The sequence below is a fragment of the Eurosta solidaginis genome, chromosome 5, assembly GCF_040869045.1.
Source record: "Eurosta solidaginis isolate ZX-2024a chromosome 5, ASM4086904v1, whole genome shotgun sequence".
Lineage (NCBI taxonomy): Eukaryota > Metazoa > Arthropoda > Insecta > Diptera > Tephritidae > Eurosta > Eurosta solidaginis.
In genome coordinates, this window is record NC_090323.1 from 246985731 (window position 1) to 247004460 (window position 18730).

Below are 18730 nucleotides of genomic sequence, written 5' to 3' on the forward strand. Positions count from 1 at the left end.
AAACTTTATATGGACTGCTAAGCGTCAAACTTTATCTACTCTTCTGAAATTGCTGCGTATAAAATTAGTACTACTAAATTTCAATACTCATTATACTCAAATGCAACTGAAATATGTGTCTATGTTTCACCTCTACACTAATTCTATATTTCACCTCTAAAAATGGTGTGTGTCCACTATACATCGCGCAACCGATTCAGTTATATGTGATAATATGGCCACCAGAGGTTCGGGTCTGCGCTTTTCGGTATAACATGTTATGTAGCTAGCTGCCGCTAGATGGGTCTCCTAAGCATTATATAAGCGAGGATAAGCGTTTTTTTTTTACACTATTTACGGCTTTCCTTATTCTCCCATAAAGAGAGATAAACAGTACCTACAAAGCGAAGAAATTTCAAACATACAAATTTATTTAGGGCACTATTTAAAAAAAAAGGGAGAGTGAAGGGCATTATTTCCAAAAAGCATTACCGGAACCTTCGACATACGGAAGGTAAGGAATCCTAGAATTAATCATTAAATGAAGTGCCGTTGAGCTACAATCTTGAAACTTTACACGTAATTCATATGAGACGAAATTGTTGGTAAATCGTTTATGAAAACTTTCTGAACGCACCGTTGAAATTTTTGATCCACTCGACGGTTTGGATTTTACGTCAAATTGCTGAGCAAAAATTTTTTTCGCCACATTATCAATTATTTCATTTTGGTAGTTGGGTCAAACCGCCGTTTACAAAACAAAATTTCTATCATTCATATGACGGAATAATGTTTGCATCGTCTCAATAAAACTTGTATTCGCTATGAGCGCAAATGACACAAAAGAACAGAGTAAAAAATGTTTAAACACTTCCTTTATATGGCTCAAAAACCAAGCGAAAAGAGTTTTCTTGAACACAAATATAATCTTTGTGAATTTTGACTTTAACATTTTAACAACAGTTATTGTAAACTGCTAATTAGAAACAAAGCTATAATAGCCGCGTTTTTTACACTTATATACGTCTACGTTTGCAGGTAAAAAAACGCTTATCCTCACTTAGGTAATGTTTAGGAGACCCATCTAGCGGCAGTGGTTAACTAGCTACAGAACATGTTGTACCGAAAAGCGGAGACACACACTTTTTCTGGTCATAGTGTATAAACTATAGCTGAATCGGTTGCGGTGATTAGTGGACACACACCATTTGTAGAGATAATACATAGACACATATTTCATTGCATTTGAGTATAATGCGTATTGAAATTTAGCAGTACTAGTTTTCTGCGCAGCAATTTGGAAAGTCTAGATAAAGTTTAACGGTTACCACTCCATATAAATTTTAAGCGTATATGTATATAGATGTAAAAAAAAAACAGAGCTAATGGTACTGAGCAATTAACATATACTTACTGACCTCATTTGATGTTATCGGAAAAAGTGGCAAAGTTGAACTAAAGTCAACTTTAACTGTAGTTTAAACTTGTACTGAAAACTGAGCATTAATATTTCAATGAAAACGGAAATATGTATAAAAATTCTTAGTCACCACCATAGTATACCAAAGGTATTGTGATATATGACACACTATTGTCACCACAAACCTGGGGCTGAGTCGTAACATACTATTACGGATCGAATACGGTATAGAAGAAAACTACGTGATAAGTTAGTCAAGGACCAAAATTACGTTGGAACATATTTTAAAGTTATAGTAGATACAAAAACTTATACGTGTATTCGGCTTTTATTTCTACCCCTATGTGAAAATTGGTATTTATCGATATCAAGAGGAGACCTACTCCATTATTTTATTGAAAGTTGTTAATCTAAGAGAGCACGGGTGTGATCGAATTGCAGTTGCTGCAGTGTTACTTTTTATGACAGCGCATCGCGTTCGGCAAAGTTTGGTCAGGTGTTGGAACGTCGCGCGTTCGTTAAAAGAAATGTCAACAGATCTATTGCTCATTTCAAGAAAATTATAAAAATCCGTCACATAAGTAATTTTTCATATAGATGCGTTTAACTCAATCTTATGCATTATGAGTAGATTGCACGTATTTTTCTGGAGAATAGCAGATTCAGCGACATCTGCGCCATCTAACATAAAAAAGTAACCAACTTCCAACTTTTGTTGCAAGAAGAATTTGACATTTGCTTTCACACTTTGCAAGTGAAATTATTATTATTCCTACTCGTTTGTACTTTTCTAACATTTTACATAGTTAAAAAATGCAATTTAACAAATAAATAGGACACAAAATATGTTAGCAAGTATATTTCTTGTATAGTGAGAATGCTTATAACAGTGATTCGCAAAATTTCGTACGTGAATGGGTAAGGTGAAATAAAATTAAATTGCCAAGTCTGAAGTTTCTTTATATTTACAAAAGCAACATCTTGCGTGATTGTGGCGATGAACGCATCTATATGAAACACTTTCATTCCTCGCGTTCCAATGAACAGTGATGTAGATACCGATAAAAATTTAATATGCAAACGCAACAACAAATTGATCCATATGGTTCACATTGTTGTTGCAGTTGCATGTTAAATTTCTATCCATATCTGGATCACGCTTCATTGGAACGTCGCAATTGTGTCTCGACCAAAACGTAACAAAAAAAAAAAAAAATCGCTGCGCTATTGCAGCACGTTAGCTGAGTACCAATGAATAGTGATCCAGATCTCGATAAAATTTTAGCGCAAAAACCGTGTGATACCTGTTGATTTCGTTTTTTGTACTGGATTATTGACAGCCAACGAAAAGGCTTGGTCCCACTTACAGATTTACACACTAAAGTATCCGATATTTACCAACTTGTTTACACTCTATACCGCATGAATTTTTACTTTAAGTCTGAAAACAAATTGCTGAGGCCATAATATAATTACATTGGCGCATAGTTATAGTCAAAATAAAATAGGTTTTAAATTTATTTGCAGCTTTTCTGACAGATAGCTCATAGAAAATTATGTCAAAAAGCTGCAATTAAATTTAAAATCTATTTTATTTTGACTAGGTATGACTATCATTGTGAATGAAACTAAGTGTGATATCTTCTGCATAGACGTCAAAATTCCAAAGTGATTGGATGACCTGATTTGTAATTGACTATCGCTGTCTCATTCTGTATCTCTTTCTATTGAACATATTGAACACCCTGTCAAAACGCTAAAAAGTAGCCAAATTGAACATCTTGTCAGGCAGTTGACACATAAGATATCACACTTATTTTCATTCACAATGATGACTATGCGCCATTATATTCATTTCAAACCATGCTAGAAAAACGATACATTTTCCATTTACGTATCTAAAAAAATATATGGAGAATATAAGAGCCACACCAGAATGTGAATTTGACAGAAGTGAAACTTTTAATATGAGCCTTCGAACGATTGTTATTAGGTTCAAGACGATTCTTTTGATATTTCTTCTCATTTGTGAACGTCTTTTAACTGCCGACCCCCGTTGGATTTTTTTAAGCGCAAAACCTCAAATAATTTTATATGGAAAATATATCGCATTTGTGCAGGGTTTAAAAACTAATAAAACTAGTTATTAGTTTGATAATTTATTTAGAATTTTGAACCAAAATTTAAGTGGCGTTCCAGAAAAAAAGTTGTAAATAGCAGACAGCCTGTTATGTGTACTAGGGTTGGTCGATTTGTATGGACGAAAGTTAACCGATATCGCGCCATCGATTTTTCGATAGGATAGAGTTGTCGATAAAAAATTTTTTAAAATAAAAATATACACGAAAATTTTGCAATGAAACTAAAATTTTTTAGTAGGTCATGAAAAAAAACCTTAAAAAACAAAGTCGAAAAAAATCAAAAAAAAAAATGAAATTTCACAGGCTCGAAAATTATTTTTTTGGTTATGCGTAGTGGAACTTGTTTTCCTGAGCCCAAATCCTATCGAAAAATCGTTGGCGCGATATCGGTTAATGAATCGACCCATCCTAATGTGTACACAGGAAATAAGAGCGACCAATTCTCATAGAACTGTTTCGGATAGTTCCATTGAGATTTCGACCGTTATCCAGAGCTGGATACTTCATTGGAACGCCTTTATTATCAGCATAAGTATCAGCAACATTCCATCTATTAATGCCCAGTTTTTCACAGCGAATTTAAAATACAGTTAAAGCCACTTCGGCCAGAAACAATTTTAAAGCATAGATGTTGCATGCGCGAAAAATAGTGTGAAGCAACCTTCACAAAACTCTAGTAGGTCACATTCACCACTCACCACAGCAGAATGTGTTAAACTAACACTGTGTGTAATTATTACTTAACAATTATTTGTACATTTTTTATTCAGCTAATCTGTTCCGAATTTTAATTTTTACTCTCTAAAACTCCAATCAGTGTATTTTGTGTGCTTAAATTATGTTAAAAATTGTGTTAAAGTTTGTGGTGTGGTGAAAATTCCTACTAGAATTTTGTGAAGCTCCGCTGCTTTCACTGAAGTTCGCGCATGCAACATCTTTATGTTCAAAAATCTTTGCTTCGGCCGCTTAAGCTGAAATGCGCAGCAGAATTTTATGTTATCGAACAAAGTGGCAAGGTTAAAGGGCTAATTAATGGTGACTTATAACCATAAAACCATACGAGTAACCAGATAAAACAGCTGATCGAACCTACCTTATGGAAATCAATGTAATCGATTAATGGTGCCATACCATAACGCTAACGCCATAACCATACCATATCCAACCAATTGGTTTTTGGTTTTTCACCATATCCATAACCTAAAAATATTTGAGTTGGTGAATTTATTAACTTTTTGTATATTTTATTTATTGATTTGGATACGTTTTGACTAATTTTTGTGGAATATGTTTGTAATTTTTTGCGTTCTCTTCATTTTTATGAAGTTTTCACGATTTTTAGGTTAAGGCACCATTAATCGATCACATTGGAGATGGTTATGGATATGGGTATGGTTACGGCTATGGCGTTAGGTTTAATGAAGTTTAATTTGGCCTTAAACTCTAGTCAACTTTAACTGTAGTTTAAACTCGCACTGAAAAACCGAACGGAAATAGCACTTAGCAAAACTGCTTTTATTATTTGGCGTTTCAAACACACCACACACTGGAAGCGTTATGAACAAAATATTCAGTTTACATTAATTTTTAGCTGATTATCTCATGCGTTGAATGTACATAAAATAACAAGAGATTTTACTTAATTTTTCTTTAATTAAAACTGCATATATCTCTTATCACTAACACATAGATACATACATACATACATACATATTTGGCATGCCCACAAAAGCAAAATAAAATAAATGATTTTTTCAACATTCAAAACGCATTAAAATTTTATTAACTGTTAATTTAACAAACGAACAAAAAATATAAGTGCTCACAGACATAGCAAAATTATATTAGTGGAAAACTTTTACTAGTGAATTTCTAAATTGACTTGCTTTTTTAAGTAGTATTTTATTTAAATTTACATAACTGCTAAAAGTTCTCTACATAAATACATGTTTTCTTCCTACATTGCTACTTTTTTATTTGCTTTTTATTCAAAATATTTCGGGAATATGCGATATCGACATTGAGCGTTGCAAAAGACTGGATATAAATTTAAAGCTTATCGGCGATGCCTTTTCAAAACCAGCAATCCATCAATGATAAATTCAAGTAATCTTTATTCAAAAATATTCGTGTCTTTTCCCCGCATTATTTAAGTGAAAGAGCTTAAATGCAAATTTGGAGCCCAAGTTCAATTTAACCGTTATTTTACAAAATTTATTTTCAAGTATGAAAGTTATAATTTGTTTGATGTTGCACTGATGCAATACGGCCGAAATTGTTTTTTAATTGTCTTTATTTTGATTATTAGAGCCTCTGTAAATTTGTCTTACATACATATGTCCTACTACACAATGCGCTTGTATTCACATAGTCGTGTTTACATATTTTTTCGAAACGAATAACATACTGTGGTGAACGTCGACATCACTAGGCTGTTAGTAAATAATCGCGCAACAATAAAAACATGAAGCAGCCACTCGTATATACATACACATTAAATTTAGCAACACTTATGTACAAGGCAACGAAGAGATCTCTCACACACACACATGTGGTCATCAGCCGATGTAGTTGCTCACACTTTCACACGCATATGACTATGAGAAACGCATAAACTACAAATATACCTGTACCAAGCAGGAGATTCTAGAAGGTGAAACATCTAGACCTTTGGAGAAATATGCTGACGAGGCAACAGAGAGTATTAAAGCAGCGCAAGTAGAGGAATCAGTAATCAGTTTGATTTAAACACGCTATCAGTTGCGAAGTGAAGTATAGTTGTACTACTCCCAAAGTAGTCTAATAAAGACCATTTTGTAATACAGAATATTGGAGTGATTTATTCAACAGTTCAGCGATAGGAACTTTAGCAGAAGGTGAATAATAACCAGGATTTCCCTAAATTCGTTACAATACTTTAAAGGGCAAAAACAAGCAAGAGGGAAATATGAAATGCAAGGAGCGATAACCTCCGGAGAAATTTAAGGCCTGGTTTCTTTTCCAGCTTGCGTCGGCACTTCCAAGGCAGATAAGTTTTCACTGAGAAGCCTTTCATGACAGAAATACATTCGGAGTGCTTTGCTGAGAAAATTTCGGTCGACCACGACAAAATAAATGGACGGGAGCCTGCCATAGCCTTACGGTTGGTGAAAGAAGATCCAATAATGAAATCAACCCAAATAGCGGCAGAGTTGAAGAAGCAATATTGGAATGAAGTTAATCCCATAACCACAAGGAATTCGCTTCAAACCAATTAAAAGGAAGGCCTACTACGCGAAGAAAGCAAATTTAATATATTTCGCTTAGATGGAAAAATTAGGCTATGGCGAAAAGTTAGTCTTACACCCACTGTAAAAAACGGCGGAGTTATGGGAGAATTGGTCTTCATTGAGGGAATAATGGACAAACAGGTATTCATCAACATTATAAAAGAAAATTAAAAAAAAAAACTGAAAAACTGAGCTTGAAACGACAATGACCCAAAACATACACCCCACGGCATACGATAGTGGCTTGCATATAATATTGTACCTGTTCTCCCATGGGCGCGTCCACAGTCGCCCGACCTTAACCATATCTCTATCTACTTTTTTCCTACGAGCCACAATCTAATATTTTACGATCCAAAAAGTTGTAATCGTCATACTATGCATTATTACGCCACATATGAACATCTCTATAGTTTTAATATATATATATATATTTTTTTTTGGATTTACTCAATATACGTTGAGGGTGATTGGCTTTGACTAAACCGATAATGCCAGATCAAAATATATATGAAACAATATTGGTTTTTAATTGGCACCACGCCAGTTTTTAAATCTCATTTCGAGAATTTTCTTTTATCTAATTACGTGATGTATCAATATGTAGCTTGTCGCCACGTTTTTTTACTTTACCGTTATATTCCGTTATGTTCAACAGAATTACTAGATTTATCGAGGTAGATTTTTCAGGTTCGAAATATCACTTTTTAAGTTCTTTAACAACTCTTTATAAATAAAGTATTTGAAGTGTTAGTATTATTGTTTAATATATATATATATATATATGTCTAAATAGCCTATAAGATTTGTATGCTGATTGGCTTAAATAAATAAATAAATAACAGTATGGTTTATTAATTGGCACCACGCCAGTTCTTAAATCTCAATATTCCTCCGTTATACACAAAAGCTCCGTTATTCACAGTAGCTCCGTTATTCAATGATATTTAAACTCATAAAAAAGTTAATTTTTTGGTTTTTAATTGGCATCACGCCAGTTATTAAATCTCAATGCTCCTTCGTTATACACAAAATCTCCGTCATTCACAATAGCTCCATTCAATGATACTCAAACTCCGTTATTTCTCATAAAAAGGTAAATTTTTTGGTTTTTATTGTCACCACGCCAGGCACAAAATCAAAAGCAATTAGGTTTTTAATTGGCACCACGCCAGTCACAAAATCCGCATTAATTTGGTTTTATAATCAGTAATATATATTTCAAAAAAAAGTTGTCACTTCATGTTGGGAGGACAGAAGCTATCCTTAAGACAGGCCCAAGGACGCTCTGCCCATCCCAATCTCACACGTTCACAATTCACGAAGGAGGTTTAATATATGTTAAAATATTTTTCTGTCGGTCATTGTATATGCTGTAGAAACATTAAGTGAAATTAAATCCAGTAACTTCATTTATACACCAATGTGACCTCGAGACAAGATCTGTTTCTGGCTCTGTCACAGATTTTACAAATTTCCATAAGAAATCATTTTCATAGTTTTTTATCTTTGTATTATAGCAGTGATGGTCAAAATTTTGTATATTGAAGTGAAAATCCCAATACATATACAAAATTGTATATACACTGACATTTTTTTGTTTTTAAAAAATAAAAATTAATCAATTTAATTTTCTAAGGCCCATTTTTGGAACGGTAAGTTACTTCGGAACTACGCCCATTTTTTTAAATTTCAAATATTGCTAGCGACTCAAATCTTATTCCAAATACAATATTTTAACGATTTCGCTTCATTAATATCTAATCTAGGTCGATGCAAAGTTTCAACAACTGCTCGAGCCTTAACTCAGAAATGGTTGAGACCACAAAAAAGTATTTCAGGCTGGACCTATGGAGAATTTCATTATGTTCAACTTCGAACAGAGCGCGAAACTCAAGCAAGACATAGGAAGCGAAATATTTGCAAGTACTAAATTTTCCGACCCTGTGTCTCGAAACTTATCATGACTTTTGATACCATTAACATAATGTCAAAATAAAGGCAATTCCATATGCAAGTTTTTAAGTCCTATCTCAAATTCCGAAGTCAAACCATTAAATGGCTGGAATAATTTTTTTTTTTTTAATAAATCAATTTTGTACACAAATTTTTTTGAGTGCCATACTATTTTTGAATAACTTTTACTTGTCAATTTGTTAGTGTAAATTTGTGTTTTATACCGAAGTGCTCGTTTAGCATATGAAAGTGCTTTTGCTTTGCACTTACATATGAAAATCAAAAACTTTCATATGAATTTCATTTACATGTGACGGCATACGGGAATGTTTTGAAAATTTGTTTTTATATTTGAAGTGTAAATTTGTATTTGTGCCTATGATTCAGGGCAAAACAAAAACAAAAGTGCTGTAAGTGTATAGGGGTCGAGCAGCTTTGTATATAGAAACGCTTCTCGCTTCTCGCTTCCACTATATCCTCAGCCTTAGTCTTGATTATTTTCTGTATTGAAAAGACATATTTAGTCGTGGAATACGCCTATGACGATCAAAACTTTTACAACTTTTTGGATCGTAATATCTCAGAAATTGTGGCTCGTAGGAAAAAAATTGTTGAGACTTTTTTGGAGATGAATTCATGATCTAAGATTTTTGTACATACATGTTTATGATAAAACAAACCTTTTTGCTAAAAATCGTAAAAAACTCATCATTTTCACCTTTGACTTCGAATAAAATTTTTTTCACACACGGGAGTGGTGAGGAGTTTATAAATTTTATTTATAACTAGCAGGGTACCCGGCGTTGCTCGGGTTGGGCAGATACTAATCCAAATAAGATGTATTTTAACGCATTCCTTCCCGTTACTCAATGTCAACCAATCAGATTTTATTGATCTTCTTCAAAATGTTTCTCCCTATTTTTCTCATTCTTACCCTTTATAATTTCCTCATCTCTCCCTCTTCTTTTTTTACACCCTCTACCTCTGTGCATCTTTTTTCTTAGATCCCTCATTCCTCCAATTTATCATTCTTTGCTTTATTTTTCAAATTTTATTTTGTCACACACAATTCATACTCAAAATCTCATAACTTAATCAAAATATTTTCGCTGCACAATTTTTGTCTATCATCTCATATAGATAGCTATTTTTACAACGGAATGCTTAAATTTAATAAAAACTTTTAAACCACTCAATGCAATCGCTTTAACTTTTTGTGTATTGAATTCTATGACCAAACAAAAGTTCCACACTTAAGTACCTACATACATGGCGATGAGTAACTTTTGCTGACATACAAAATTTGTCGCACCACTCAGTGGCGCACGTGAATTGAAAAAAAAATTTTATTTAAAATTCTTAGTTCTGAAAAACCTTCGTCTTGACCGATGGAACCTATAGCCACAATTTGGTGATGATTGAAGTGTGGGAAATACGTTTCCATAGGGAACACACACACACACACACAGAATTTGATTTATATATATATGGGGTATTCCATCCCATTTCGACCAATTTTGAACCCGACCCCTTTAGAATTGGCTGAAAGTTTTTCTTCATTTTCTAGCTTACGAAAGGCGTTTTTCAGAAGTGTTTCAAATTTTTTCATCCAACTCAAAAAAAGTTATGAATTTTAAAAAAAATACCGTTTTTGTTTTCAAAATGCTATAACTTTTTCAATAATTGACCGTTTGGGATCATTTTTTTTTTTAATATGTTTTTAAATGTACTTTTTGGAAAAAATACAAAAAAAATTTTAAAGTTTTTTTTTCAATTAAATAAAAAAAAAATTCTCGGCCCACCTCCTTTAGAGGTCGGGTGCAAAATTGGTCGAAATGGGATGGAATACCCCATATAGACTATATTTTAAACAATTTTACTGATTTTCAGCTTGTAACTATTTGCATCGCCGAATGTCTAGATTGCCTGGATTTTATCAATTGTAAAAAGTGAGATTTCAAATAACCCAGTTATAATAAAAAACAATTTCAGCTGTATTTGGAACGAAAATGTTCTTCAGAGACTTTCAACATAAGCTTCGATTTTAGGGCTGAACTTAAGCATTTTTTTTTGCTACTTTTTTATTCATTCGTACTTTTTCCCATCATTTAACATACTTAAAAAATAAATAAAATGGGTTTCTTTCGAATTAGATTTAATATTAATTTCAAAAAAAATAAATAAAATAAAAACGCAAAATCGCGCTCACATTTAACTTGTTTATTGAAATAAATTATTCGCATAACAGATTCGAGGATAGCGCGTTTTAGAACAGGCAGCTGAGATAGGATGGTATCAAAAATTGATCGAAGAATAAAGATGTTGCATGCGCTAACTTCAGTGGAAAGCAGCGGAGCTTCACACAATTCTAGTAGGTCACTTCCACCACACCACAAACTTTAACACAAGTTTTAACATAATTTAAGCACAAAAAATACACGGATTGTAGTTTTAGAATGTAAAAATGTAAATTCTGAACACATTAGCTGAATTAAAAGTGTACAAATAATTGTTTAATAATAAATACCGACAGTGGTAGTTTAACAAATTCTGCTGTGGTAGGTGGTGAATGTGAGCTACTAGAGTTTTGTGAAGGTTGCTTCACACTACTTTTCGTCCATGCAACATCTTTATTCTTCGATCAATCTTTGGTGATATTGTACTTAGAGGTCGATCTGTAAAATAATATCGGCCTGCACCACATGTATCGTTATCATTGATTTTGTAGTAAAAATAAATAATAATTTATCAAATTTGTGTTGCAACTACTTGGTAGTGCTTGATTTAATGAAATATAAAAATGAATAATGAGAGATGTAAAATAAAACCAAAATATCTTTAACTAAATACATTATAACTCTTATGTGACTATACGCATTATTATTGCCAACCTTTTAAGCGTGCTCACGATTTTTATGTAACAATATACTAACGCCATTATTATTGCTTTTTTGTGTGAAATCTACAATACTATGTGGACTCGTAAGAGACCAGATATTTAAAACAACGTTAACATACATACGAGTACATACAAACAACAACAAAAAATCAACAAATGACCCTTGATTGCGTGCATAGTACTAAATTAGTTTTCCCCATTTGAAAAAGGTGATATGCTTTGTTTTTTTTTTTTAATGTCAACAACAACAATGACAACACTACCTCGAAGCACACTCCTGATTTAGCACCGATTTTTCGAGTAAGGGAAAACTACGAAAATACGCAGCTCTATTGGATAGTATTTCACTGGGCGGCGTCACTTCGATGTCAATGCAATGCAAACGTTTTTCATATATTTGTTGCGCCTCCTGTGACATAACACACGGTTCATAGCTGGTAGCACAAATCATATTCTCACCGTGACGTTTTCTAATTAATTAAAAAATAATAAAAAAAAAACAGGTATTATTAGAAAATATTCTTGAGATTGTCAACTTTTCCAAAATTATTAGACCACGATTTATATGATCTATAGACTTGAGGCTAAATTCAATATATGTACTTAAAATCATAACGTCCCGGGGGGGACCACCTTTTACAAAAAATATAACCACTGTTGTCTACCTGCATACCAAATTTCATCCAAATCCGGTCAGCCGGTCTAGTGATATAGTCACAAGGACAATAAAAAAGAAACTGTTCTCAAGGGCGTGGGACTTCCTATTTAAAAGTTTTAGATAATATATCCTTCAAGACTAGAGATGGGATTGTACCGGGTATTTACCATTTTTAAGGATAAATACCAAGAAAATACCCGGAATATTCCTTTTTCGTATCTCTTTTTGGATATTTAAAAATCATTTGAATATAGCATTTTCAGGTCAAATGAAACTTTTTTCAAGTCAAATGAAACTTTTTTCATTTCAAATGAAACTTTTTATGAAACTTTTTTCATTTTAAATGAAACTTTTTTCATTTCAAATGAAACTTTTTTCAAGTCAAATGAAACCATACTACTAAGGTAATTGTCAATATATTTATATCGTACTTTATAACGCTATTTATCAAATTTTTCTTTAAGACGACAATTATTTCTAATTAACCACATTGAAGGCAAAATTTTTGCCCAAAATATTCTTTGTGAATTTAAGCTGCAGTTAAAGTCGGCTTAGTTTAACCTTGCCTTTTGATCGTTTCAAATTTTTAATAGATAAAATAGCAGGGTTAAACGCTAGGCAACTTATATACTACAGTTTAACCACCCACTGAAAATAAGCACCTATATTTTTTACTTGTATATACTCCTCTTATGTATAAAGCACATTCTTCTTCTACATATACTTTGTTAATAACGTAGGAATAAAGCAACGTAGAGAACAAAGAGAAGGAACCAAAGAGCATGATGTGAGCGTATTTCCTATTCACTGTCTGACACCAACTAACACATCGGTTGAATCCTCTGTATTATGCTTTGCTCTTTGACCAACGACTTACCAAACAACATAGAGCGATAGCAAGGTATTGAGAGAAACATTACTTTTACCAACTATATAGTAGAGCATGTGGACTGTGGAGAGATCTTTTTTAACTATGCTGAAAAACATAACCGTAAAAAGTGATCTTTTCTACTCTGTGGCGCAGTCATATTGCACTTCACTCGTTTGGGCCTTTGAATACAAAAACAAATATTCCATTATTTTTCATTGTATATTATATTTAAATGTAATACTTAAAATATATACATTAGACTGGGTCGATTTATTAACCGATATCGCGCCATCGATTTTTCGATAGGATTTGGGCTGAGGAAAACAAATTTCCACTACGCATACCAAAAAAAATTATTTTCGAGCCTGCGAAATTGCATTTTTTTTTTTAGTTTTTTTCAACTTTGATTTTTAAGGTTTATTTCATGACCTACTAAAAAAAATTTTCATTTGATTGTATAATTTACATGTATACCAACGTTTTAGCGGACGTTTTTGGGTCGGACAGGGTATAGATATGAAAATTTCTAGTAGGTAGTGAAATTTTTTCCTACGCTCACATCATGCTCTTTGGTTCCTTCTCTTTGTTCTCTACGTTGCTTTATTCCTACGTTATTACGAAGTATATGTAGAAGAAGAATGTGTTTTATATATAAGAGTAGATACAAGTAAAAAATATAGGTGCTTATTTTCAGTGGGTGGTTAAACTGTAGCATATAAGTTACCTAGCGTTTAACCCTGATATTTTATCTATTAAAAATTTGAAACGATCAAAAGGCAAGGTTAAACTAAGCCGACTTTAACTGCAGCTTAAATTCACAAAGAAAATTTGGGCAAAAATTTGTTGTTCAATGTGGTTAATTAGAAATAGTTGTCTTAAAGAAACATTTGATAAATAGCGTTATAAAGTACGACATAAATATATTGACAATTACCTTAGTAGTATGGTTTCATTTGAAATGAAAAAGGTTTCATTTAAAATGAAAAAAGTTTCATTTGAAATGAAAAAAGTTTCATTTGACCTGAAAATCCTATAGAGGCTGCTTGGAATTACAATTCAGCAATTAAATTTATACGTCATTTGAAATTAAAAAATTTTCGTTTTGATTTTAAACAAACAACCCAGCAAACATTCGGGGTCAACAATTAGTCTGAAAAAGTTCAAACTGTAGATCGTTTGCACTCGTTAGCCTCTAACATAAGTCTTATACAGGCCTCCTCCCGATATCGTATATGAGCCTTATTGGTATCAAATACTGCTAATTTTGAGTTCTTTATGACATGAATGGAGGGCTTTTAGGAAGAACACATATCCGACGAGGAAAACAAAGGGGAGAAAATTGTTGTGATAAAACTCTCAGGAGGATAAGAATGAAATGAAATTAATATTAGTTGAATTAAATTTGAATTTAGAATAAATTGTCGCAGACAAATTTCTGAGTTTTAATTCCGGAGCTGCCTAGTTTACTAATTTTAATATTTTTCGTTTGTTCATAATTTCATCAAATTGGAGTCATTAAAAACTCTTAGGTGATAGAATTTTTGAGGCTGATATTTTTCACATATTTCGGACCCATATTGAACTCCAGAACTGTAGGCTCTTCAGGGTACACATATTTACGCAAACAAAGCTAATAAACATGGTCACGACACTCATAATTTCAGAATCTGAAAAGAGCCCAAAATAAGTGGGCAATATAGGAATCAGAAAGCGTCGAAACGCCTAGGAGCGTAAAAGAAAATTTAATGTTTGCTATTTATTTAACGGCCTAAAAGCTCCTAACCTAGCATTGCATACAAAAATTATCATTTATCAAATATTTGTTCGTCAAAGCGAGTTTGGAACAAATACTGCTACTTTGTTACAACAATTTTTCATTTTAATACAAAATGGATTATAGTTGTACATTATTGTTACCCTTGCTACTCTTTTTTTGTATAAGCATTGACGTTTATCCGCTTTTTAATGTGACCGCAAAGCTGCCGCGCTCTGCCCTGGTGTGTCGAACCTTATATGCTCCCAATAAGCGCTGATGATGCCTAATAAATAGGCCAAATAAGTGTCATATAATCAGAGGTTATCAGAGTTAAAAATGACGCCACAAAGAGTTCCGGTAGAGTATAATATGAGCTGTTTAAACGCCTTTTAAGACTCATGTCGGACTCTTATTTAGGTTCAAATGATATACGTTAATATGCTCATATAGGACGACCATTGCAAGAAGGGAAATACATTGGTCTTGGCCTCCAAAATGAGCTCATAGCGACTGTAAGCGCTCCAATTTAGATATTTTTCTGACTCTTTTTTGACCTAAAATTGTTGCTGATTAACTAAAATTTGGGCAACGGTATGCACAATCGGGTAAAGATTTATTATAAACGCTGGACTACAGATTAAAACTAATTCAACCGATAGCGCAATGGATAACTACCCACCAATACATTACAAATCGGGTACATTTTGGATTCAATTTGTGTGTTTGTTTCCCATATTTTCCAAAAGAAGTTTCGGGTAAATATTTGGGTATTTGCCCATTTTTACCTTAAATAACCAATTTACCGGGTATTTACCATTTGGGTATTTACCACATTCCCATCTCTATTCAAGACTATTAGCTACCTGTTCCCAAATTTAATGTAAGTCCGTCAAGTCATTGTTGTGATCAAGTAAACAAACAGTTAAAAATTATTAATAAATAACTGTATCCAGGGGGCGTGGGACCCTGTTTAAAATAAGAAAATACTGTTGGTAGAACCTTTCAGACGATTACCCAAAACACAGCCATCCAGCCCTTTCTTCCAGTTGATATCCCACAATTGATATCGATTTGAGGTGAAGTTGAAAATAAAAATATTCTTTATTACTTGGTGGCACCATCAAAGCCAACAACTGTTTACTGTGCAGAAATAAATAAGTGGTTGGTAGCATTTATGAAGCATTATAAAATTTAAAAAAATTGTACATGTTTTAATTTATTTCGTTGAAAATACTGCAGTATTGGAGTCTTACCTCTGTGTCCAATCAGAGAACCACACTATTTTTTTCTCAATTTGATAAACAGCTTTTTTGCAATATAAATAAAAATCCATTTTCTATGGTTCTCAAGCTGGACCATGTTGCAAAACAACGCTCGAGATTTGACAATTTAACTTAAGTGACTCAAACCCAATTGTTTATTATCATCCAAATATGTTTCAACAATTCTGGGTGATGGAGTCAAAAAGACAAACATGTGGACATTCAAACATTTATAATATTCATACGATTTTAAACGGCACAAAGCGACAAACGCACGATGGTAAAAGGATTTAAAATAAGACTAACAAAAATTCTTAACAAAAAGTTATTTTTTAGAAGCCCAGCTTATGAACTTAACGTTAAACTAGTATGTCTTTGAAAAAGAAAAAATTTAGTTCGATTCCTAGTCCAGCAGGATTTTCTGAGAAAAAAGTCGGACGAGAAAGTGGTGCTATGTATCAACACTTTTAGTCTGCATTTTGTGAAGGCTCTTTCTTTGTTTTTTTTGCATTACAAGCTATAAGAATAGCTTTCCCCATGCCCTCAAACATTTTGAACTCCCAACTTCCGGTTATTTTCTTCTTTTATACTCAGCTGAGCAGAGCTCTCAGAGTATATTAATTTTGTTCGCATAACGGTAATCCGTAACGGCATAAACTAACCGAGATAGATAGACTTGTCCGTCCGTCCGTAAACACGATAACTTGAGTAAATTTTGAGGTATCTTAATGAAATTTGATATGTAAGTTCCTGGGCACTAATCTCAGATCGCTCTTTAAAATGAACGAAATCGAACTCAAACCACGCCCAAAGTGGGCGAGTTTCGATATCGAAAATTTCGAAAAACCGAAAAAGTGAGATAATTCATTACCAAAGGCGGAAAGAGCGATGAAACTTGGTAGATGGGTTGATCTTATGACGCAGAATAGAAAATTAGTAAAATTTTGGACAATGGGCGTGGCACCGCCCACTTTTAAAAAAAGTTAAGTTTTGCAAGCTGTAATTTGGCAGTCGTTAAAGATATCATGATGAAATTTAGCAAGAACGTTACCCCTATTACTATATGTGAGCCAAATAAAAATTAGCAAAATCGGATGTAGAACACGCCCATTTTAACAAAAAAAAAAAAAAAACAAAGTTTAAGTCAAATTTTAACAAAAAGTTGAATATCTTTTCAGTATATAAGTAAATTATGTCAAAATTCAACTGCAGTAATGATATGGTGCAACAAAATACAAAAATAAAAGAAAATTTCAAAATGGGCGTGGGTCCGCCCTTTTTCATTTAATGAGTCTAGAATACTTTTAATGCCATAAGTCGAACAAAAATTTACCAATCCATGTGAAATTTCGTAAGGGCGTTGTATCTATGATGATAACTGTTTTCTGTGAAAATGGCTGAAATCGGTTGAAGCCACGCCCAGTTTCTATACACAGTCCTTCCGCTCGGCCGTTAACACGATAACTTGAGCAAAATTCGATATATCTGTACTAAACTTAGTTCACGTACTTATCTAAACTCACTTTATCTTGGTATTAAAAATGGACGAAATCCGACTATGACCACGCCCACTTTTTCGATATCGAAAATTTCGAAAATTGAAAATAATTCTATACGAAATACGAAAAAAGGGATGAAACAATGTGATTGGATTGGTTTTTTGACGCAAAATATAACCTTAGAAAAAACTTTGTAAAATGGGTGTGACACCTGCCATATTAAGTAGAATAAAATGAAAAAGTTCTGCAAGGCGAAATCAAAAGCCCTTGGAATCATGGCAGGAATACTGTTCGTGGTATTACATATATAAATAAATTAGCGGTACCCGACAGATGATGTTCTGGGTCACCCTGGTCCACATTTTGCTCGATATCTCGCCTTCATATATACAACTGAGGGCCACTCCCTTTTAAACCCCTCATTAATACCTTTAATTTGATACCCATATCGTACAAACATATTATAGAGCCACCCCTGGTCCACCTTTATGGCGATATCTCTTAAAGGCGTTCACCTATAGAACTAAGACCCACTCCCTTTTAAAATACCCATTAACACCTTTCATTTGATACCAATATCGTACAAACACATTCTAGAGTCACCCCTGGTCCACCTTTATGGCGATATCTCTAAAAGGCGTCCACCTATAGAACTAAGGCCCACTCCCTTTTAAAATACCCATTAACACCTTTTATTTGATACCCATATCGTACAAACACATTCTATAGTCACCCCTGGTCCACCTTTATGGCGATATCTCGAAAAGGCGTTCACTTATAGAACTATGGTCCATTCCCTTTTAAAATATTCTTTAATACCTTCCATTTGATACCCATGTCATACAAACACATTCTAGGTTCATTTTCCTACATGGTGATTTTCCCATATTTTGTCTCCAAAGCTCTCAGCTTCGATTACACCCGAACTTAGCTTTCCTTAAATAAAAAATAAATAAATGTAAGGCGCGATAACCTCCGAAGAGATCTAAGGCCGAGCTTCTCTTCCAATTTGCGTCGTGC

At 33.2% G+C, this 18730-nt stretch overlaps 1 protein-coding gene across 10 annotated transcripts in view; it reads right to left on the reverse strand.

Annotated features, from left to right (window-relative positions):
- pns (pinstripe) overlaps window positions 1–18730 on the reverse strand; it is a 55865-nt gene that overhangs the window by 19338 nt on the left and 17797 nt on the right. For 9 of the 10 annotated variants that reach the window (XM_067789414.1, XM_067789412.1, XM_067789405.1 and 6 more), the window contains one exon: window positions 11928–12134. The exons of the other annotated variant lie outside the window; for it this stretch is intronic. In XM_067789414.1, coding sequence (XP_067645515.1) covers window positions 11928–12134 — 207 coding nt within the window. The remainder of the gene's footprint in view (window positions 1–11927; window positions 12135–18730) is intronic. 10 annotated transcript variants of the gene reach the window in all.